The sequence below is a fragment of the Capra hircus genome, chromosome 18 (assembly GCF_001704415.2).
Source record: "Capra hircus breed San Clemente chromosome 18, ASM170441v1, whole genome shotgun sequence".
Lineage (NCBI taxonomy): Eukaryota > Metazoa > Chordata > Mammalia > Artiodactyla > Bovidae > Capra > Capra hircus.
In genome coordinates, this window is record NC_030825.1 from 26,790,222 (window position 1) to 26,813,682 (window position 23,461).

A 23,461-nucleotide genomic window follows, 5' to 3' on the forward strand; every position below is an offset into this window, starting at 1 on the left:
TGAGGAACCAAGAAATGTCCCCTGTGAAAGGAGAAGTGTGTCATGGTCCCCGGATACACATACCCCACCTCTGTCCCCAACGGAGTGCCCTTCTCTGGAAAGCCGCAAACATTCCAAGACAGGACTTCTGCTGAATCATCCCGAATTCTTTGAATTCCACGGGTCTAGGGAAGGATGTGGGTGAGGTGATCAGAGGCGGGGCAAGAGCCCCAAAGGGGTTAAATAGGTCACCTCCACCCTGGGAGTTCACCCTGGTCTCCCCTGAGCAGAGGGACCCGCACGCAGAGACCTTCTCCCGGCTCCTGGCACCATGGCCCCCCTGAAGACGCTGCTCCTGGTCAGCCTCCTCCTGGGGGCTCTCCTGCAGGATGCCCACGCAGGTGAGAGCAGAGGAGAGACACAGGAGGAAGGGACACTGGGCAGGGAGGGATGGGGCCGCTAAGACCTCAGCAGCTGCACAGGCACATATTCCCGCACCCCACTTACTCCTGCAAAGGTGTGAGAGGCTGGCAGCAGTAGGATTTAGAGGGAGGCGTTCAAAGGGAAATGATGATGATGACGAGGCGGAGGAGGAAGATGAATGTCCTAGGACTTGGGGCTCAGCTTCTGGGGAAAAAATTGCTTGCACATCTCCCCCTGCAAATGTCATGAGGCAGTGGCTGTGATTGTGATTTGACAGTGGACAAGGAGCAATTCTCACAAGTATTTGTTAAGAGTCCGTTTATTTAATGGGTTTTTATATACAATGAGGGGCTTCCCTGGTAGCTCAGCTGGTAAAGAATCCACCTGCAATGCAAGAGACCCCGGTTCAGTTCCTGGGTTGGGAAGATTCCCTGGAGAAGGAATAGGAAGACTCCAGTTTTCATGGGCTTTCCTGGTGGCCCAGACGGTAAAGATCCTCCTGCAATGAGGGAGACCTGAGTTTGGAAGGTCCCTTGGAGGAGGATATGGCAACCCCCTCTAGTATTCCTGCCGGTAGAAGAAGCCCCACGGACAGAGGAGCCTGGCGGGGCTACAGTCCATGCGGTGTCAAAGAGTCGGACACAACTAGGCACCTAAGCACAGCACAGCATATACAGTGAGAGGGCTGGCATCCAGGCAGGAGCTCACGGGCCAGGAGCAGGTGGAAAAAGAGCGGTTCTTATACTCAGGTGGGAAAGGAAGGCTGAGCTAAGATTGCTATTTTAGAGAAACAAAGCTGGTCAGCGGCCCGTGTGGTGACACAGTGACAGGGTCGCAGTCTTCGGGGCTAGCTTAATGGGGTGACCTTCACAGTTAGCCACACGTCTCACTTTTGTAAAAGCCTGGGCCTGGCCAGCTCCGTGTCAGTCAAGCCAAGCTCCACCCCCAAGATGGTGAGAGGACACTCCGAGGCTTCTCGGAAAGCACCTTGCTATGGTCTGAATTGAAGCCACAGATCATCTGTTTGCCAGTTTGCAGATGCTGGATAATTTTTTCTCACGCTAAGATGAGGACACCAAGCCCCGGGAAAGTGTGTTCACACCCGGGCCTCCACTTTCTCATCTGTAGAATGGGGTAGTGACAGCACCTGTCTCCAGGTGTGCTTGAGGACTGAAGGAGCGGCTGCAGCAAAGGGTCAGCCCAGAGCCTGGTCCAGAGTCAACGTTTGGTGATTCGGGGCTGGTCTGAGTGTGAGCACACATGGATGCACACACATGCAGACACACACATATATGCGCAGACTTCCCAAGCACATACAGATCCACACCTGCACACAGATCTCCACACACAAGTGTGCACACGCACAAAGACGCACGCACAGGCATGTGTGCACAAATCCTCTCAAGCACATGCAGACATGGGCACAGACAGACACACAAACGCCGCAGGGCCCCTCAGAGCACGCACGCGGCCTCACGCACACAAACGTGCACACTCTGACAGGCTCACACACAAAGACACAGGTGCAGACCCCTCACATACTCCCCCACACAGAAACACGATCACGGAGCCCCCCGAGGAGACCCCTCCCAACCACACAGACACACACATGCAGAAATGCACACGCAAGGACCCACACGATACCACACACACACAGACGCCTCACCACAGAGACACACACACACGTGCTGGCCCTCACAGACCCTCCCCAAGCAGACATGCGCACACATACCTGTTCCTGCTTGGCCTTCCCCACAGCTCGAGCAGGCAGCGTGGGCCGGGAGTGCTGCCTACAGTTCTACAAAGGATCCATTCCCAAAAAGGCGCTCATGGATTGGTACCCGACCTCGGGCGATTGTCCCAACAATGCCATTGTGTAAGTCTGCCCCTGCTGCTCCCCTCTGACCCCCTTCTTACCCCGGGAGCTGAATGTGGGAGAAGGTGGACCCCGGAGCTCCCGGAAGGGCCACTGTGGAGGGGAGAGGACAGACCGGGGCCTTCATCTCTTGTCGCCTGGTCTTGCTCCTCAGGGCAGCTCCCACTCCACACTCTGTGAACCCCCAAAGGACCTCAGGCTGTGAGGTCTAAGCTCTTGATACATTTATGAGGAAAGGGAGGGCCTGAGAGACATGGGACAGCCCCATGCACAGGGGCAGTCAGTGCCCCACATGGTCGCCTCTGCAGCCTGGGCCTGAGCCCTGAGCCCCTCCGGCGCACCCCTCATCCCCAGGGTTACGTGGATGCAGATGGTCTGAGGTGGGGAGCAAAGCCGTGCAGCCCTGGCTTCCTGGAAGGGTCAGGGATCACTGAGGACAGAGCCTGGGGTCCCAGAACTGCTGCTGCCACCCTGGATGACTCCAGGCGAGTTCCAGCCCCTCTTGGGGGCTTGGGTCCTGGTCATCACAGGGTGAGGCTGTGCCAGGACTCCAGAAGGCCTCTCTGCCCTGACCCCCCACCATGGTGTTCTCTTTCCATGTAGGCTGGTGACTCGCTCTGGCAGATCCATTTGTGCAAACCCCAAGGACAAAAAGGTGAAGAAGGCAGTGAGGTACTTGCAGAAACACATGAAGTCACCTAATCTGGCCTTGCAGGAGTCTTGACCCCTCCTGGACCTCTTGTATACCTCCCGCCTCCATGTTCATTACCCCAATCCCCAGCTCCTGGAGCCAGAGGAGGCCCTGCAAGGATAAAGAGGTCCCTTGTCCCCTTTTCTGATTAAAGTCTTTCTCCTCCATCTGGGTTCTGCGTATTCTGTCCTCCCTGGCCTGTCGCCCTGGAAGGGCCCTCAGAGAACATCTAGTCTCTCCCTGTTCACATTAGAGAGAGAAGCTGAAGATTCGGGTGCAGACCACCCTCAGGGAGAGGGGGCCCCGGGAGAGAAATGGGGGCAGGGGTGGGGCTGAGGGATGTGGGATGAGCAGCGCAGGGGTGACAAGAAGCTGGTAGCCCCCACCCCTGCTCTGCTGCATGAGAGCAGGAAGAAGCCCCAGGAAGGGGCTTCCAGCTTGCCTCCCATCTAATCTGCTCCTGGCGTCCTCAAACCTGATCCCAGTTCCACGAATGTTTCCAGGATTCTTTCTTGGGGTTCTGCCAAGTACTGGGGAGCTCCCTGATGCCAGGGACTCCTGCAGCCCCTTCTCCATCTTGCCTACCTCTCAGCCCCCCAACCACACACTGCAGCCCAGCCAGCCCCAGAGGGTCTTTGTAAGCCCAGCTGCACCCCCGTCTCCTGGCTCCAACTCCAGGCCCGCTCCTAAGGCTGGAGTTACTCCCCCTTGTCCTGAGTGCCCCGGCCCAGCCTCACCCCTGCACCCACTCGTCCCCATGGCCCACAGCCCTCATCTCCCACTCCCATCAGGCTGCTTCCCACATGGTCCCATGATCCCTACTGACCTGAAGTGCGAGCCCCGCCCTACCAGGTGACATCACACCCAGCCTCAGCCCAAGCCAGCCTGCGGGAAGCCATCCTGGCTGCCAACCCTCCCGCCTCTCCTGCTCTTAGGGATGGGGGACGGTAGGGCAGCCATGGGGGTTGTTTTCCTGTTGACTTCTGTGAGGGTCTGTAGTCCTGATTCCTCCATCATATTGGGAGCTCCGTGAGCCTCCCTAGAGAATCCACAGCCCAAGTGCTCAGAAGGATGGAGAAGGACCCATCCCTAAACCCCTCTGTCCAGGCCCAGCTGAGGACTGGAGTCATGGGGAATGGACAGAAGTTGGGATCTTCAGATTCTAGATCTGTCTCACTCTCCTCACCAGCCGTGGGCCTGTGGCTTCTCTCTCTGGGGCGAAGTCTAGGGACAGGGGCAGTGCGTCCTTCTCTCATGGAATTCGGTGTTATTTGGCTGGGCTGCAAATCAGAGTTCTTTTCAGGCAAAGTTTATGCCCTCTGCTGCCGCCTTGTGGTCAATTGTCTTATTGACGGGCAGACATCAGAGCCAAGCCAACGAATAAAAGCGGTGATAATACTAAGGTCGATGATGGTGGTGAATTATCTTATCCGTGACCCCAGGGTCTTCTCAGCCACCGGTGGGCTCTTTCTCTGCCCCTGGTCTCAAGGAGTATCCCTCGAACAACCACCTCTGATCCAGAGTCTTTGGGAGCAGCCCAGTCTGAGTCCTTTGTGGGAAAATGTTGTCTGGATCCACGGTGTAAGGAGTGGGGCAAAGATGATCTCAAAATGAGGGCAGGCAAGGAGGAGCCCCTGCGACAGCAAGGGAGAACAAGGGTGGAGCCTAGACCTCCTCACCCTGCAATAAAGACACTCAGGAAATCCCCTGATGGTCAGTGGTTAGCTCTTGGCGCATTTGCTGCTGTGGCCCTGGGTTCAACCCCTGGTCAGGGAGCTAAGGTCTTGCTAAGCCATGCAGCACAGCCAAAAAGAAGAAGAAGAAGAAGAGAGACACTCAGAGATCATGCATGTAATCCCAGTGCCTTGCAAACTCACCTTAAAAGAATAAGAACTTTTTTCCGAGTGAATCTTCCTAGAGGCCCTTATTGTGAACTTGGATAAGTAGAGGACTATGAACAGGTAAGGGGGGCCTGAGGGTCACAGAGCAAGGGGGTGGGTGGCTAAAGGTCCCTCAGTGGAGGACAGGTGGAGCCAGGACTGGCAACAACATGCAGGATTCGGAATCCAAGTGCTTCCTAGCAGGGTCAGTTGCAGGTGGCTCGGGGGAAGAGGCAGGAGATGCAACCAGCCACCATGTTCCCCTGGGAAGAAGCCATTTTAAGGAATCATGACAGGGAGACTCGCCCAAAAGTAGGGAGGCAGGAAGCGAGAGGACAGGGCAGGGACCAGAGGACACAGACCAGCAAGGAGGCGCACTGGCCTCTCATTGCTCCTTCCACCTGGACGGGGCTTCCTCTCTTCCGCATCTCACATCCAGCCCCCTTCTGAGCTCAGCTCAAACGCTGCCTCCCTCAGGAAGCCCTCCCTGATCTCCTTGGTTGCAGTGATGCCCACTCTGTGCCCTCCTCCAGCTGCCTGCTTGCACCTTCGCTTTACCACATTGTCCCCTGTAAACACAGTTACTTGCAAGTTTGACTCCCGGAGGAGCTCCTTGGGGCAGGTATTTCTGACAGGCAACCCGGTACTTCCGGATTCATTTATGAGAAAGGGGAAGTCCTTTGTGCATAGTGAACATTTGAGATATATATTTTCATCAACAAGCTCCCGTGTGAATCCCGTGAGGAGCACGTCAAGAAAGAAGCTCCCGGAGGAGCGGTGCCCCAATAAGTAACTGCGCTTCAGTCTCGGCATTGATGTGGAATTCAGAATTGCGCTGCCCTCCAGTTGCCCATCAGAGGGCGCTCCAGCTCTCAATCAAGATGGATGCGCCTGACCACCGGGGCCTTGGCCTCAGCGGAGTCCCCAGGGGCTGAAGTCACCCACGTCGGATTATAGCTGCTCAAGGCCTCGGGTCAGCGTGTCTGTGGCTGGCCAGCTCTTCTCCTGAGGGAGCTGGGCAGGGAAACACTGCGAGGGGTTAACAGGAGAAGAGGAAGAAGGAAAACCACTGCTAGGAATTGCAGGGCCACTGAGTCCAGATGCAGCGCAGGCAGCACTGAGAGCACTGAGCTAGGGGCTTTTTCACCGTGTTTTTTAGATTCTGAATTTGTCTATTTGGCATACATTTGTCACAAGTTACACCTCCCCTGTGATCTGGCTCTCGAAGGGACGCAAAAATCATACTGCAAACTCTTCAACCAATCCTGAGTCCTCCCCGCCAGCCATCTCCTTTATATAACTCACTTCCCAAACCAGTATTTCCCCAAATCACCAAGCGCTGGGTACCAGACAATGAGGGACAGCGCCCTGCGCTCCAAAACCCGCTATCATGACTCCCACCGGCCGGCCCTCAATCGTTGCCCCACCCGCCCTGCCTTTTCCATGGAAACCCAATAAGGGTTGTGGCCTTGGCATTCCCCAGGCTCCTCCTTCTGCCCTGTGTGGGCTGGCATGGCCCCTCCTCTTGGGAAAGGTAAGTAATAATGGCATTGAGTCACCTACATACATTTAAATCCCATGAGTACATTTTATTAATTTATTTTTATTGAAGTATAGTTGATTTATAATGTTGAGTTGATTTCCATTGTTCAGTAAAGTGACTCAGTTATTTATACATTTGTATATACAATTATATACACATACATTCTTTTTTATTCTATTCTTTTCCATTATGGTTTATTCCAGGACAATGAATATAGCTTCCTGTGCTGCACAGAAGGACCCTGTTATCCATCTATTTCATTTGTAACAATTTGCATCTCCTAATCTGAGTGAACTCCGGGAGTTGGTGATGGACAGGGAGGCCTAGCGTGCTGCTATTCATGGGGTTGCAGAGTCGGACACGACTGAGTGACTGAGCTGAACTGAACCCCAAACTCCCAGCCCAGCCCTTTCCTACCTCTTCTTCTCCTTGGCAACCACAAGTCTGTTCTCTGTGCGTTTCTGCTTCACAGATAGATTTATTTTTGTCCTATTTTAGAGTCCGCATGTAACTGATATCATATGGTCTTTGTCTTTCTCTTTCTGACTTCACTTAGTGTGATCATCGCTAATTGCATCCATGTTGCTGCAAATGGCATTGTTTTGTTCTTTTTTATGGCTGAGTAACATTCCACTGTACATTTATAATCTTTGTTCATTCCTCTGTTGATGGACATTTAGGTTCCTTCCATGTCTTGGCTCTTGTGAATAATGCTGCTATAAACGTAGGGGTGCATGTATCTTTTTGAATTTTTAGTTTTAACCAGGTATATGCCCATCCTCCTATCAGCCTCCAGAGACATGTTTGTTCCTGAGTTTAGTGTTTATTGTTCTTGATTTTGTTTCGTCACATGTGTGTGTATACATAATACCCGTGCACGTGTGTGTATTCCTAATGATATATTGATGTATCATGTATGTTTCTCAGCTTCTGCACTTGATGTGAATGTAACGCGTCTCATACACGGGCTCCTCTGTGACTTGCTCATGGAGCTTCTGTGGCTCCATGTCCTTTTCCCGCTAATCTGCATGGACAGCTGTGACTCATCTTTTTCTCCCACATGATGACCAACCCTTCACCCATCCGCTTGGTAAACAGTTGGATTATTTCCAGGTTCTTGCTATTACAAATAGTACTGCTTTAAACATTTTTTGGCCTGTCTTCTGGTACAGGTATCAGAGAATTTCTCTAGGGCAGTGGTTCTGGGGGACACTTACCTGGGAAAGCTTGGCCAAAATGGAGCGCCTGCAGTCCTATTCCGAAAAACTGACTTAATTAGTCTTTGGAAAGGGAGGATTCCAGGCAATGGTGTTTTTGTCGTTTTTTGGAGGTGGAAAGCTATCCAGGTTATTCTAATATATGGCCATTATTAAAACTAATAGGGCTTCCCAGGTGGCGCAGGTGGTAAAGAATCCACCTGCCACTGCAGGAGACATAAGAGACTCTGGTTCAATCCCTGGGTCAGGAAGATCCCCTGGAATAGGAAATAGGAGGCTGGAGGGCTATAGTTCATGGGGTCGCAACGAGTTGGACACGACTGAGCAACTGAGCACACACCTTGAAACTGACACTCTAGGGGTAACGGCCTAAACCAACCCCAGCACCCTTGGTGAGAAGTTCCCACCTGGCCGAGCCCTCACCCATACTTGGTAGCGGATCCATGTGTAGCTTCCCCTCCCCCCCACAGGAAGCGGGTGGCTGTGGGTGGATCGCAAAGCTAGCTCTCTGATCTCCTGCCAACAATGAGCTGGCCAGGGTTGCTCTGTGGGATGCTTGCCTGCACACGGAACCCCCTGCTTGATGTTGTAACTCAAGGGCCCGCTCTGTTTGGAGCAGGTGTGGGCTCTCACTTGCTTTCTTCCTCCCACTCTCCAGCTCCAAAGGCCCTGCTTTCAGCGCCCTTCCAGCTCTCTTGTGGTTCCTCTTGTGGTTCTGTTTCGGCTGTGTCTTAACCCCAGGGAAGGTGTGGTTTGCTCGGCTACCCATACCACTAGGTGCTTTACAGTGACTTCAAAGAAAAGGGGAACGTCCCAACTGTTTGCTGTCAGATTTTGGAGATGACCTTAGAAAGAGTTCACTGAAAAATGATTCCTCAGCCCCACCCAGGCCCACTGACAAAATGTCCAAGGACCTGGGTCACCTGTGCCTTTGAAGGTCATCAGGTGATGGTCATAGCTCATTCTCTGGGTCTCACCCAGTCTCCAAATGTAAATTGTGGTTTTCAATGATATCTGAGACTGTTTTGGCTCCAAAACCTCCCCTCAGAGCTGCTGTCTTCTAAAGTCCGCAGGTGTGAGGACCCGTGTACCTTCCGTGGACTCACTGAGCTGAGTGGCAGCTGGGCACTGAGGCCACATGTGCACTGCTGGCCAGCCAGGCCGCTCAGCAGCATGTTGGCCCCAACTCTGAGCCCTCATGTGGAGCGACCCAGCAGTGCTGGCCTGCAACTCTTTAACTGCCAAACAGGAGAAGGCATCACCCACTTTGCCAGCAGTGGCGGGGACACAGAACAAGAATCAAGTCAGCAAGAACTGGTGGCACTTGCCTGGAGTTCTGCTAAACCCACCCCAGCTCTTTGGCTCAGGATCTTCTCTCTTCAACCTGCAGGTAGAGATTTTCCTCCTTCACTTTGGCAGCCGTAGTGGGAGCCACCAACAGCATCCCGTCCTGGGGCTTGACTTGATAAATATCTGTCCACTTTAAGCCTAGTTGGGGGCTGGAGTGGCTACCATGGGTGTATAATGAACCACCCCAAATCCAATGGCTTAACACCACACACATTCGTCATCTTAGGTCCTGTGGCTTGGAAGTCCAGGCACCACGAGGCTGGGCTCCCATGAGTCCCACCAGCTGGGTCTCACCTGAAACCCGGGTCCTCTTCTGAACTCTCCTGATTATTCAGTTCAGATTTCTGTTCTCAGGCGTGATCGCAGGGCTGAGGGCCTGTTTTCTCTTTGATAGTCATTCGGTCCTGCTCCCTGGTCCCAGAAGTGGCTTGTGGTCCCTTGCCTGTGGATCCTTCATAACACAGCAACTCAATGCCAGCAAGAGAAACTTGCTCTCCAGTTCTTATAAAGCATCAACTGACTAGGTCAGGCCCATGAAGGATAGTCACCCTCTTAAAAGCCTGAAGGTCCATGGAGGACGTTTTCTCCCGATTATTATTATTTTTATTGAAGTATAGTTGCTGTATATGTTATAGGTGTACAGTATAGTGATTCATGATTTTTCAAGGTTATACTCCATTTAGTTATTATAAAATTTTGGTTACAGTCCCCATGTTGTACAACAGCATATCTATGCAGTTATTTTATACCTAATAGCTTACACCACTTACTCCCCTACTCCTATATTGGCCCGCACCTGCTGAACTCATAACTAGCTTGTTCTCTGTATCTCTGACTTCTGCTTTTTTGTTATATTTACTAGTCTGTTGTATTTTTTAGATTTCATATATAACTGATATCATTTCTCATGTCATTTAGCCTAATGCCCAAGTCCATCCATGTTGTTGCAAAAGGCAAAATTTCATTTTTTATGGCCGAGTAGCATTCCATTTTATGTATATACCATCTTCAATGTTGTTTATTATTCATCTGTTGATGGACATTAGGTTGCTTCCATTCTTGGCAACTGTAAATAGTACTGCTATGAACACTGGGGTGCATATATCTTTTCAAATTAGCTTTTGGTTTTTTTGGATATAAATCCAGGAGTAGATTTGCTGGGTCGCATGGCAGTTCTAGTTTTAGTTTTTGAGAAACCTCCATACTGTTTTTCACAGTGGCTGCACCAATGTTGTACATTCCCACCAGCGGCGTATGAGGGTTCCGTGAGGGACTTTATCCGCAAATCCTCACATCCACCACACAACATAACCTAATCACAGCAGGGATGCCCTGTCATACTCACAGGTCCTGATCAGTCTACCACCGGGGCTTCAGAGTCAAGCCATACCCATAACTAAAATCCATCAGAATGGACAAATACCAACGGGCACTTTTCTTTATTGCTGAAACAGAAAAACCTGGGTCTCTTATATCCACACCATCTCTCTTGCTATCTGGCAAGATCAATTTCATGTTTGTGTAGGCGGGGAACAAGAACAGAGGAGCTCCTGCTCAGAGATTTACTGTTGGTTCTGCTTCTGTCCTGCTTCTCTCTAGATGCTCACCAGCACGGACTCTTCTAAAGGCGATGGAGGTCGGTCCTGATCTCTAAGTGCAGGAATGGCTCCCTGTGGGGTGACTCAAGTCTCTCCAGAAATGGTTGTGGTCCCAGGTGAGGTTAGGTGGCTGTCAGACATCACAGATACACAGACATAGACCCTCTTCATAGCAAATATGCGTAAGTACATAAATTTTAATACCTGCTGATGAACAGAAATGAAATAGGACACAGATGTAACACATTAACACATGGGTGGGGGGAGAGGAGTGGAGGAAGCAGGACACTGGACATGATCACGGCAACCCATGAGTGATTCCCTCGGTGCTCTGAGGTCACAAGACCCTCACCTCACGTCACCAAAAACTGCGTAGTGAATAAACCACCAACTCTGGGAGATAAGCTGTGGGCGCCACTGCAGAGCTCAGAATGAGACAGGGCCCTCCCTGTCAGTGTCAATACTCAAGGGTGGTGGGATCCGAGAGTGTCAGTCAGCACTCTGACGGAGGGAGAGGGGCCTACTGGAGATGAGCACCGTTCGCCTAACACTGGGTGAAGGCGGTCCCCACTCAGGTGGCAGGGCCCCAGGATAACTTGGTCTTGACCTGTGGCAGCACTCCACACCACTGCGCCCCGGCCAGCTCCACTCTGTCCCCTGATCACCCTCCCCGCCAGGGACCTAAGTCAGAGGAGATGGGGGGAACCATGTGGTGGGATGTGAGGGGCAAGAGCTGGCGGAGGAGCAGGTGTGCCCCAGGCCAGGCCCTCCTAGGCGTCATGGAGGTTGCTGTCACTCAGGAGCACCTTCTCCCCAGGTTTGAAGGCTGGCATCCCGAGGTAGGGGCAGCTGGCACAGCGGAAAGCATCGCCCAGGTAGCACTGTTGAAAGAAGAGCCCCATTAGTGAGAAGCTGAGTGTCAGCTCTCCCGGAGATATGGGCTGGAAGATAATACCATAATATGGCCACAGCAGCCTGAAGAGAATGAGCGGGAGTATCTGTACGTCCAGCTGAGACCCACAGACTGAGAGTCTTTAAGAGCTCTGATTTCATGAAAGACAAAGGTCTAGAGAAAGTTCCTTAGCTGGACATACTTCTGGATTCTCAGCAGTTCAAATGATAGCCACACATACCAAACGGTTAGGTAGCTTCAGGCCCCGTGTGAAGCAGAAAGAAAGGGGCCAGATAAAAGAAATGACAGGCGCCTGCCTCCCTATGGGCCTGAGCGTGCTACACACTCTCAGGCGATCACCCGTCTTCCCACTACTCCCTGGAGACAGTCTCGCATGTCCCCCTATTGTTACAATACTTGGGCAGTAGCTTCTATAAAGCTGGAGTTGGCCTGTGTATGCTTTAGTCCTTTGTGAATACTGAGTAACCATCCAGATACTCACGTTTCCACAAGCCGACTTGGGCTGGGAGCTTATCTGGTCCCTTGACTTCTCTTTTTCCAGTTCTTCTGCGAGGCCACAGGTGCTGGGGGAAGTCAGGAGCTGATGAGTGAGATTTCCTGCCACCCAAATCCTTGACAGACCTCCCTTCCCCTTGAGCCTTTACGGATCCAAACATGGACCTTTCCTGGCCTAGTCAGATTTGGGCTCCACAATTCAATAAGGTATTGTTTGGAGATTTCACACAGACAGTAATCTATGAAAAAAGTCAGGAAGGAGGAGCCCAAACTTGGGAGAATGTAGCCTCTTGGGAGGAGATGAGAGATGCGGCTGAGGAAGCCAGCGAAGGCAAGGTCTAAGGTTCCCAATTCTTAACCTGGGTGGTCAGTACCTGGGTGTTCGTTTTTAGTATTCTTTAAAACGTACCTGTTTAGTACACTCTTCTATACATCTGACACTTTCCAATAAGATATGTTTTAGTAATTGTAAAATACAGTGATTCTTTGAGAGTCAGAAGCGGCTGGCAGCAGCGAGGTGGCCCCGGCGCACCCCAAGGCTTACCAGTTCTTGCAGGCTTTCCTCTTTTTCCCTTCCCCACAGGAAGGGGCCCGCAAGGAAGCTGGGTCTGGCTTCTTCAGATCTTCCGCATCCAGCAGTTCATCTGAGTCGATAAGATCCTGGAGAATGTTGGAGGCCATGAATGACACAGTCGTGGTCTCTGCTGATGAACAGCTGATGTGGTCACGGGCCACAGCAGCAGTTCACCCCTGTGTGTCAGAAGGCGTCCACCGTCCTACCCAGGGTTGATCACCATACCCAAGCCGCCCACACAGCAAGTAAACTGCGGGCATGGAAGCTGTACTGGGTTGTGAGGGGCCTGGGAACTCATTTATGATACGAAGAGAGTATGTGTGTGGAGGGTGGGAAGGAGGGAGCAGGAAGAACAGGGAATATAAGGGCTGTCACACGAGAAAAGGGGATGGACTATTTTCCAAATAATTTCAGGGCAAAGGCAATAATAATATATACACTTGGATAATTTGTGAGGACAATTAATCTGCAAGTTCTATGAGGACACAAACCATCATCTATTTTGCTTACCACTGACCTCTATAGCTGCAGAAATGAAGCATTTTATTATAGAGAGCACAGATCTGAGATTTTAAGACAGTGAGCATTTGGTATCTTGTCCAGATGGAGAAGCCAAAAAATATTTTAGCTGACAAACTCTTTTTAGGTTTACACATGCCTACAAGAGTCTTTAGTATATCACATGAAGTGAGAACAAGAAAATCTGTGGGGAAAGATGCTGAAAAGGAAATGTAATAGGCCATCAATGTGGAGTTTCCGAGTCAAAAAAAACACCAGTGTCAGGCACCACCACAAGGCTGGGCTTTAAATGCTTTCACACTTACGAATTCAGGGAGTCCATTCCAAACTATGACCACTCCTACCCAACATGAATGTCGCTCAGTCGTGTCCGACTATTTGCAACCCCATGGGCTACACAGTTCATGCAATTCTCCAGGACGGAATAGTGGAATGTGTAGCCTTTCCCTTCTCCAGGGGATCTTCCCAACCCAGGGATCAAACCCAGGTCTCCTGCATTGCAGTCAGATTCTTTACCAGCTGAGCCACAAGGGAAGCCCAAGAATACTGGAGTGGGTAGCCTATCCCTTCTCTAGCAGATCTTCCCGACCCAGGAGTCAAACTGGGGTCTCTTGCATTGCAGGCAGATTCTTTACCAACTGAGCTGAGGGAAGCCTAAAAGAAAGCCATCAGGTGACCACAGAGCTGACTCACCACGCTCTCATCCTCCATATCATTGGCCGAGAGGGTCCAGAGCTTGGCAGCTGCAGGGTCCACAGCAGGCTTCCCTGAGTTCAACCAAGAAAAGAAAACGAGCTCCAGAAAAGCAGCCGGAAACAAGGTCCACACACATATTAAGTGCTTTCCTTTAAGGCTGTGCAGGGAACACACTGGACTGGGAGTCAAAAGACTTGGGCTCGGAGCCCGGCTCAACCACTTACAAAGGACCCATCACTTTATGGTAAGAAAAGTCATCCTTTGTTAAGCACTTGCTTTGTGCCAGATATTAATACTACATATTAAACACTTTACATATGTTATCTGGTTTAGTCTTGTTAACCACCTCATGAGGAAAGTTATCTGTCATCCTAATCTTATGAGGAAACAGATTTACATACTTGGGCCAGTTCCATACAGCCACAAATACACACAAATACAGACACAGTCTGCCTAACGCTTTAAACTTCCACTCCAGCTTGCTTTCTCCTCCTCCTCTTAGTTTCAATCCCTAGAGCATGGGGCTTAATAGTATTCCCTATACCCACAGCAGGAGATTTGCAGATTAAATGAGAAAGTGTGCCAAAAAGCATTACGAATAGCAAAGCTTTGGTCTCATGTAAACCTGTTATAGACAAGAAAACGGGCTCTGGAGTTGACGGTGGTAGTTTAAGAACAAATCAGTGACAATTACACCTCCTGATTCCCTTTCTGGGGGCTTCAGTGTGGGCTGGCTCATGAAGGGGGCTTGGGGGGCAAAGTGTGCTCCCTGTGATCACTGTCACAACTAGATGCTCAGACCCCCACAGGGCAGGCCATCTAAGCAGATCCTAGCTGCTCTGGAACTGTGAATCCAAAGGTTAGGATGCCAAAGAATTTCTTGAAGATTCAGGCTGGACAGCCAAAACACAGCAGTGTGAATGTACTTGTACATTTCTGTCTACCTCACAGCTTGGACAATTTTTCTCAACCTGGGCATTAAAAGAAAGTGATAGGGAGGGTGAGAATGATGACAAAGGACTGGGTGTAGTTTTCTAAACAGAAGAGCTATTTTTATAAGTGTCTTAAAATCCTCAAAGAAAGAAAAGCTGACTTCAGTGGCACCGAGAAAAGGACACACAGGAAGAGGAACAGTGCACTTATCTGCCATGACTGCCCCTGGGAGGTCTTCAGAGGGTAAGTGTCATGATTCTGGGGTCTGGAAAGACTTCATTAGCTAATGAAGCTACGGGACTCAGAACTCTGGAACCTGGAGGCCTCAGCATCCTCTGGTGCAGGAGGAGGGGCTGAACTAAGTAATATCTACGTGCCACTTCAGTTTCAGATTATGAATATGCCCAGGACAGCAGTACATGAAGCATCCTTCTATTTGGAAATGACAGAAACTAAGGAAGGAGCTGATTCTATAAAGTTCTCACCACCTCACTCAGATCTCTGGCTCGGTTTCTAATAGGACCTCCTAAGCCACTCAGATAGACATGTCCCTAGGCCATCTCACCGGAAGACTTCTTGGCAGTAGAAAGCTTAAGTTGACTAGAAGAGCCCACTTCAAAGTTGGGCTTTTTGCCTGTGATCTGCACAGAGAGCAGACTGTCGCTGTGGTAACCCAGGTGCTCTCGGACAGACTGAATCTCCTCAGGGCTCAAGGACTCGCGCTGTAGCTGGAATTCAAGACATCAGAGGATCAGGGCACATCACAGTCCTTCCACAGTGTGACACGGTACCACGTCCCCCCACGGATGTCAAATGCTCGCATCTGGAGGAAGCACACGACAGTGGGAAATCACAGACAAGGGCTCATGCCTCACGTGCTCCAGAGCATAACTAGTCTACATGTTTACAGTTAGCCCATTCCATGGAGAGTTTGAAAGTATTTATCAGGTAGCTGTCTACTGGGTACAGGCGCTGTGCAAGGCCTTGTGGGGACTATAATAATTATAATTATCAAGATGAACTGGGTGTGTTGAATAGGATCAAAGCCTACAGTGCGTAAGCATGCCCACGATAAAGAGGCTAGAAGTGAAATATGTAGTAGAGAAAGTGAACCAAGGGGGAAATGCTTTTTATGTTCCTTGAGACGAAGCAGCAGGCAGTAAAGGTAGGAAAAACAGAAGGGGGTACCACCTCTGTGTCCAACAATTAAGGAATGAATGACCACCAAACTCATAGTCCATTTATACCACTGAATGTTGTTCCATCATTAATAAGCAAGTGGGGAACACACTGATATGGATAAATGTAGAGCGTATCTGAAGGTGGGGAAAAGAGCTAGTGACTGAACAATGTGTAATGTGACTTGATTTACATTAACAATGTGTAGACACACACACACACAACACTCTTGTAAATACATAAAATGCCTGAACAGCCACACCAAAAAATGTATTGGTGGCTTCCTCTAGGGAGGGAAGTGTAAGCAAGGTCTGAGATGTCACTTTAAATTCTTTGGTCTTAATTGAAGTTTTATGAACATCACGTAATTTAGAGTAAAAGAATGGAAGAACTTTAACTAAAAAGGAAAATAAAAAAGGGAAAGTATAAAGAAACTGAGGCCGGCGGCCATGTACAGATCCAAGCATAACAACTATTGTGATATAACACCTACCTCTCACACAAGAACATTTCGGCATGGGAGAAGAATGCAGAACCATGAATACCTCTATTTAATGTTAATATTTCTACTGAATTGTCAGAAAAGGATTTCCCCTCCAACCTATTCCAGCTTCCCACCAAAAAGCTGAGGAAAATAACTGTGTAAGATTTGTGTAATAATTGTGTGATAATTACAGGCGACTGCCTTCCACGTGGGCCTAAGACTTGCGTCCACTAACAGATGTGTTGCTCCCTTTCTGCCTCAGGTGTCACCACCAGTACTAAGACCAGAAAATGGCCCAACCCACATGGGCCCAAGCTGAGTCTCTCCAGAAGAGGCTGATTTTAGAGGTCTTGTCCTTCAAGGCATCAGGTATCTTCTCAACTTGTTTGCTAGTCTAACTGACACTGCTCACCTCACCTTCAGGGTTGTTATTTCTCCCAGATTCTCTGTGTATCATCTGACAAAGATATACTGGGTTTAGTCACCCAAGGCTTAAATTCCCAGTGAAGAAGGTCATCTATAAACATACCTCTTTTATTTCCACAAGACCAGAAAGAGTCAGAGCTGAACACAGCTTAGATGCCGTCCTCACTTTGCTATTGTTAACTGCTAAGAGGAAAACCCCAATTAGTAGCTTTATAGACCAATGCAAGAAAAATTATAAAGGCTCTATCCTAGTCAACAGGGCATTAAAATAATAACCTATTCTGTTCAATAGAATATAAATATATTTATATATAATATAAATATATATATATATATTTTAATGATAATATTTTAACTAGAGAAATCCTTTTGGTTGTTCAAAGTGCTCCTATACAATAAATCCTTTATTATTATCACTCTCTGTTTCTGAGAAATACTTAACCTTACAGAGGCTGCTGGATAATGACTGAGAAAGAGGATTAGAAACTGTATACAAGTATCTTTGTATGGTTCTGGTAAGACACTGTTTTTAATCACTCAGGGTTTACCTCCTGACAAAGAAAGCTATATCTGCTCCTAACATCACAAGTTTGTGTTTCCACATAAACACCTCTGTATGCTTCAAAATACTTTCATTTCTATTATCATATTTGATGAAATAATGCATCACATTTTGATAGAAAGTCTAAAATGCTGAAACTCTAGAATGATTCTGACAGCTTTACTACTAAGCAAAAACAATTTTTTAAGGTTTTTATTTCTTGGATTCTATCTTTAGTTTCACATGAATCAATACTTACCTCATCACTCTTGGACTATATTTTAATTTTTGAGTTTGAAATACTATAGATGTATAGTAAATTTTAAAAAAGTTCAGGGAGGTTCAGAGGACCCTTCCCCTCACCTCCCCATGGTAGTATCTTATACAGTTATTATATAGTATGAAGGCTGGGAAACTGTCACTTGTGTAATAATATAGTCCACAGAGCTTATCCCAATTTCACCACTTTTACATACACTTGTGTGTGTGTGTATAGTCTTCATCACCACAAGGAACCCTCATACTACCCCCTTTATAGCCTCATGAACACCCTTCCCTCCTGATCCTAACTTCTGACAATGGCCACCCTGTTCCCTGTCACTATAACTTTGTTATTTCAAGAATGTTCTGTGAATGGAATCATACAGCACGTAAGCTTTGGAGACTGGATTTCTTTCACGCAGCACGATTCCCGTGAGACTCATCCAAACTGCTGCATGTGGCAAGCGTTTGTTCCTTTTCACGCTGCATAGTTTTCCACTGTGTGATGTACCGGTTAAACCATTCGCCTGTTGAAGGATCCAGCCGTTTTCAGATGAGCAGTTCCTTCTATTTTACAACTAACGGGTCAAAGATCACAATTTATTCAGATGTGTGGTTCAGAGTTTTACAATAACTTATCCCTAAGGATACGGTCTTGTATAGGAATATTGATCTCCAAATGATACCTGCTACTCAGAGAGATGCAGAGAACATACCTAAGATAGGGTTTAAGTGCGTCTTTCAAGTGAAGATCTGGTCTTTTAAGTGAAGATCTCCTTACCTACAGCTGTCTCTACTGGTTCCTTCAGAAAAAGACATCCACCAGGCCGAAGAATCCGGGCCATCTCGGCCAAAATCTCAGCACTGTGCAGAGTGGTGCTTCCAGGAATTACACCCGACAAAACAATGTCAAAGCTAGATTCTTTGTGGGCAGCTGAAAAGAAGGAAGACTCTAATTAGTGGTCACTTGGGCCCCAGAAGCCATTGACCAAGCCCCCACAAAAGCTACATGTGTGGCCCCATAAAATAAACACCTACCTGTTCTGCAAATGCTATTATACCACCGTTACTAGCAAGTGGGGCAAGGACGCTTGCTCTCCCTCAGTCATACTAACTTCTTTTACATGCTCAGGAGAAAAAGTAAAAAAAGAAGGTGGATGAAAAACAAGCTTTAAAAGAAAAAGATGTGAAACAGGTTCAATGAGTAAAGAATCTGCCTGCAATGCAGGAGACGTGGGTTCAATCCCTGGGTTGGGAAGATCCTCTGGAAATCTTGGAAATGGCAAAGATCAAGGAAAGGGCAACCCACTCCAGTATTCTTGCCTGGAGAATTCCATGGACAGAGGAGCCTGGTAGGCTACAGTCCAAAGGGTCACAAAGAGTTGGACACAACTGAACGGCTAAGCATGAAGTCATAAGAAATAAGACCTTGCTTATACAGATCATCAGCTGTATCTAAGTCCACTATACCTCAACTGAAACAACTATTAGCATGTGCCACCTGAAACAAAAACCCAGCCATCAAGGAACGACAGGAAAGCATCACCCCCACCATAACTGTCTGCCCTGAAAGACAACCTGCGCAGGTACTTACACTGCAGCAGCTGGTTGATATTTTCCACAGACACTCGGCCCTCATCGCCAGTTAAGGCTTGAAGCTTATCCACCAGATCTTTCAGAGCCTCCGCCGGGGATGACTTATCCCAGATCACTGCCACAAACTGGCCAGCCGAGATCCCAAAATCTGCCATTTCTGCAGTGCTGTGGACCTAAAAGGTATGGGCCAAAAAAGAGTCAAGACTGAGCAGAGACAAACATGGAATGATTAGAATTATACCTAATTTTGACCTCCCATTAGAAAATCTCACTGTAGACAGCAGAGTGTGATAACAAACCCATTACCCAAGGTTTCATAACCCCAACATTCCCAAACATGGCAGGTGGCTTCCTCGGTGAGAATTCTGACTGGGGAGTCAAGTAAGGAGGTTGAAGGCACAACGATTATTTTCTCTTTGATATGAAAACTCAGCTTGAACAGAATATAAAACACACAGGACATTAATTAAGCAGAAGTATGACTCAGCAAGGGAGGCAAATAAGTTGGCTGCCATATCCTAACCACAAGCTGAGATGTTTTAAAAAAGAGACAACATATGTAAATTTAGCAAATTGAATAATGATATTTCCCCATTCATCAAGATATGAAAATTCAATTCCACTGACTCTGCAGTGATCAATGGTATCTACCATGTCTTTCCTTAACAATTAATATTAGCCAAACTCTTCAAAGCATTTAATATACGTTATCTCAACTGAACCCAAGCATAACCTTAAACTAGGTAATACTCCCATTTTAGTCAGGACACAAGCTGTTGATTTTGCCCAGGTCACATAACTGGTTAACTGTTGTGTGGATAAAAAAAGAGCTGGGATTTGAATCCCAGTCTGTATGACTGTAAAACCCATGCTTTCAACCTATGGAAATTTCCTCCCATCAGAGTCAACTTTTTCTTTGACTTGATACTCAGACGAGTATACAGTGTCCTCACGATGCACTCAGGCCAGCAAGAGAGCAGTCTACTTAGTTCCCTTTTTCTTTCTTAAACATTAATGACGCTGAGTCCCTGCCTGCAGACAGCTCTATCAAATGACATGAAGACAGAAGCTGTAGGAGACAGGTCATGTGTGGATCAGTCTTAAGCGGAACACTTCTGTCTTCTGAGAGGTGGCTAACCCAGTAACAATTATGTCAGCACAAACATTCCGGGACCGAACTTAAGCCAGGCACACACACTCTTCCTTCTTTCAAAATGTTCCCTTCAAATGATTTGCCTTTCAGCCTATTAAAACATGCTGAGGTTAGCCAGGCATCCTTAAATATGGTAGTACTTTTGATTTTGTCGTTCATCTTCTAAAGGAGTTACTAAGGCTTTTATTTTCTCGAGCAAAGTCAAATCTCCTCAGTCTCCTGGATCCAGGTGCTCTGTAATCTCCAGGCGCTCTACCTGTATCTCCTGCCTCCCCTTGTTCAATGGAAAATCCTGGCATTTTTCACTCCATCATGCCTTTTATGTGATTCTTTCCTTGTGGAATACCTTTATTATCCTAACCTGCCTTCGAGGTGCAGTAAAAGGATGCCAAGTGTTATCAGACAAACAGGATTCCTTATTCACTACACTGTGTTTTTTTTAATCCCTAAAAAGCACACAATCAAGAACTGAAACTTTACGCTCTCAACTGTAACATGATGTTGAGGAAGAACCCTACAAGTCTTTCAAGTGAGCAACTTGGGATCTCACATTTAACAACTGACTGCGAAAGACAGGAATATGGACTACTGGGCATGAAGTTATAAGAAATAAACGACCTGTTTCTAGAATGATGCTGAAACAAGTTCTCCCTTGGGGCCATGGAAAAAGATCCCTTCCCACTATACAACCTTGCACTGTACTCACAGAAAAACCCTCACGCAAGAACCGAGGGGCCAAAGGCTGCTCATTAGCAAGAGAAACGCAGAAGGCCAGATCTCTAGACCTTTTCAGCAACCTTAATGGAGGCAGAATTTTATAGAGCACAGGTTTCCAAGAGATGAACTGGGGTTCTGTCTAGCACTAGATCTTCTATTCATTGGCTACATAACCATGGATCTGTGATTAGCCTCTCTCTTTTCTCATTAATAAAGTAGGAATAATGATCTTAAATTTTGCAGGGCGGTGGCAAGAGGTAAATAAGAAGATAAAAATATGCAAAGCACTCAGCAGGGCCTGGCACATAAAGCTCAATAAAATAATGTTCTCAGAGAACTCTGAGCCTCCACTTCTCCGGGGTCAGTTTATTTGCCTTTGCTTCAAACAGTCCTATAAAATCTTGTTCCTCCTCAGCCTTGCCAGCTGGGAGGACTCCCCAAGGAGAGATGTGAAGCTGCTTTTTCATTGTTAAAATTACACAATATGAGAGCCATACTTTATGACATCTTATACAGTACTCCAGCGGGATTGTGTCTGTAAATTAGAAGACTGGAAAGTGCTCTGTGTTCCATATCCCCCGAAACTAATCTTCTATGGCAACAAGGAGCTCATAAAATACATTTATTAAACATTAACCCTCAAAAAACAAGACACCGCCACCATTTGTGGTCAGCATTTTCCGAATAAAATGGGACACAGTGTTCTTTTAAATATCTAAAAGCGAAAGTGTGATGTTATTCATCATCAGAGATTTATGTTGTTGTCAATGTTTTTTCTAAAAAGACATAAGGAAAAAATGTCTGGCACCTAAGTCAACATACCTGGAAGTGTGACTCAGAGCCCCAGTTTCATTAAAATGGTAGAGCAGAAGTCACTGTCGCGTCAATGGATTTATCTGAGAACAACTTCTGGAGATTCACTTATTTTTAAGACACCTGTAAACATCAAATCTTGAGGCATTTGGCTTCCTTTAAGGATGGGGGAGGGGAAGAATTGGAAAAAAAAAAGATTGAAGTGTGGATTTCAGTTCAAATCAAGGATCAAATCCTTTCAAGTCATATGTATTAAAAAAATTCTGAGAATACTGACAGTTATCAGGAAATTTTTAATTCAAATAAACTGAAACACACACACAGAAAAAAGGTGATAATCTCTAAGGAAGTAGTAAACGCAAAGGAAAAGAAATGGATAACTTTGTCTCCAAGCAAATGTTAGATTTTCCACAAGAGAGATTCACTCGAAGATGAGTGGACAGAAAACAAAACCTCATGGAGAGATCAGTAGGGCTTTACCAAAATCTGGAAATATGGATCTGAAATTTTAACATCTGGGGAGTAGTTCTGGCTTAAAGGGAGGCTTCCCCCATACTCACACAGGGGAGAAGAGGCAATTGAAAAGACTAGAGTTGATAAGCTAACTGAAACGATTAAAGTTGCAAAGGTGCAAAAGAGAAAAGGGTCTAACTGCACAAAATTTACAGAATGGCATGCTTAGCTCCTGCCCTCCGTTATCTCTAGCCCCCAAAATCATTTACTTCTTTCGACTATTATGAAGCCTTCCTTGTTGATTAATTTCCCAGTGAGGCCCTCCGTATTTACATTTCTGTTCAGTGACTAGTCCATGACCTCCCTGAGTCATGCAGAGCTTGGCACTCAATGTGAGAATACCAGCCTTTCCCAAACTTGCAGATCATCGAAACCACCCGGAGGCACGTTAAAATAAGATTCCAGGGGTACATTCAGCGGTATTGAATCGATTCTCCAGGAGAAAGATCTCCGGATCCAATTTACTAACAAGCATCCTGATGGCTTTTCCAACCTGGCAAGTTTAGGAATACTCAATTATACCAACTCAATACCTTGGAGGTTCGGGGAAGACACAGGTTCAAATTTACAACCTGGGGCTCCAGGGAACCTCCAAGACTGAAACTTTAGCTTCCCCGATGTTTGTAGAGAGGGACGGAGACTCAAGGTCATAACAGCTTGCTACTAGCAGAAGTGGGTCTCAGACTCCGCGCGCAGCGCTGTCCCCCGGGCCTCAGGCTGGGTCCGGCTGCGCGGGAGATAAGGCAGCCCGGAAAGGGCCGAAGCCACCACTTCAGGGGCCCCGGGGGAGACAGGGCCAGCCCGGCCCCTGACACTGGCTTCCTCCGGGCGAAACCCAGCTGTGGTCCTCAGGGAGGTGGCCACGGCCACGTTTCCGCCGAAGGACGGGGCTGGAAATGGGAAAAGAGCCGATGTAGAGGAGAGAATGGGTCGGGAGGGGACTGTTGGGGAAGATCGAGCTCACGGACCACCAGAAGAGCGCTCACCTGCCGCCCTGAGTTCGCTCCCGGCTTCTCCGCATCCGCCGGCTCCACACCTCGCGCCTCTCGCGAGAGGCGGAAACTCCCGCTGCGCTGGGGCGGGCGGAAGTG

General features: G+C 48.0%; 2 protein-coding genes across 5 annotated transcripts; one reads left to right on the plus strand and one right to left on the minus strand.

Moving 5' to 3' along the window:
- On the plus strand, nucleotides 248-3,136 carry LOC102169211 (C-C motif chemokine 17). The gene is made up of 3 exons (XM_005692019.3): nucleotides 248-380; nucleotides 2,161-2,278; nucleotides 2,882-3,136. Exons 1-3 carry the CDS (start codon nucleotides 311-313, stop codon nucleotides 3,000-3,002), a joined length of 309 nt encoding a protein of 102 aa, XP_005692076.2. The 5' UTR covers nucleotides 248-310; the 3' UTR covers nucleotides 3,003-3,136.
- CIAPIN1 (cytokine induced apoptosis inhibitor 1) lies at nucleotides 10,386-23,437 on the minus strand. 4 transcript variants are annotated; one of them, XM_005692021.3, is made up of 10 exons: nucleotides 23,357-23,437; nucleotides 21,867-21,980; nucleotides 19,173-19,347; nucleotides 18,360-18,512; nucleotides 16,880-16,959; nucleotides 15,253-15,415; nucleotides 13,752-13,825; nucleotides 12,510-12,625; nucleotides 11,952-12,033; nucleotides 10,386-11,438 (listed from the first exon to the last, which is right to left on the minus strand). In XM_005692021.3, exons 3-10 carry the CDS (start codon nucleotides 19,327-19,329, stop codon nucleotides 11,328-11,330), a joined length of 936 nt encoding a protein of 311 aa, XP_005692078.1. In that variant the 5' UTR covers nucleotides 19,330-19,347; nucleotides 21,867-21,980; nucleotides 23,357-23,437; the 3' UTR covers nucleotides 10,386-11,327. The 4 variants fall into 4 exon arrangements, with proteins under 4 accessions (XP_005692078.1, XP_005692080.1, XP_005692077.1 ...); XM_005692023.3 differs by having other exon boundaries at nucleotides 16,880-16,956; nucleotides 21,867-22,013; XM_005692020.3 differs by having other exon boundaries at nucleotides 21,867-22,013.

Bases quoted from the DNA above. Each gene is read 5' to 3' on its own strand.
- CIAPIN1 (XM_005692022.3), bottom strand. From the start codon at position 19,329: ATGGCAGATTTTGGGATCTCGGCTGGCCAGTTTGTGGCAGTGATCTGG. The intron at 12,626-13,751 runs GTGAGTCAGCTC...AACATTCTCCAG, and splicing joins ATATGGAGGATGAGAGCGTG to GATCTTATCGACTCAGATGA. The intron at 12,034-12,509 runs GTAAGCCTTGGG...GACTTCCCCCAG, and splicing joins AGGAAAGCCTGCAAGAACTG to CACCTGTGGCCTCGCAGAAG.
- LOC102169211 (XM_005692019.3), top strand. From the start codon at position 311: ATGGCCCCCCTGAAGACGCTGCTCCTGGTCAGCCTCCTCCTGGGGGCT. The intron at 381-2,160 runs GTGAGAGCAGAG...CCTTCCCCACAG, and splicing joins CCTGCAGGATGCCCACGCAG to CTCGAGCAGGCAGCGTGGGC. The intron at 2,279-2,881 runs GTAAGTCTGCCC...CTTTCCATGTAG, and splicing joins TGTCCCAACAATGCCATTGT to GCTGGTGACTCGCTCTGGCA.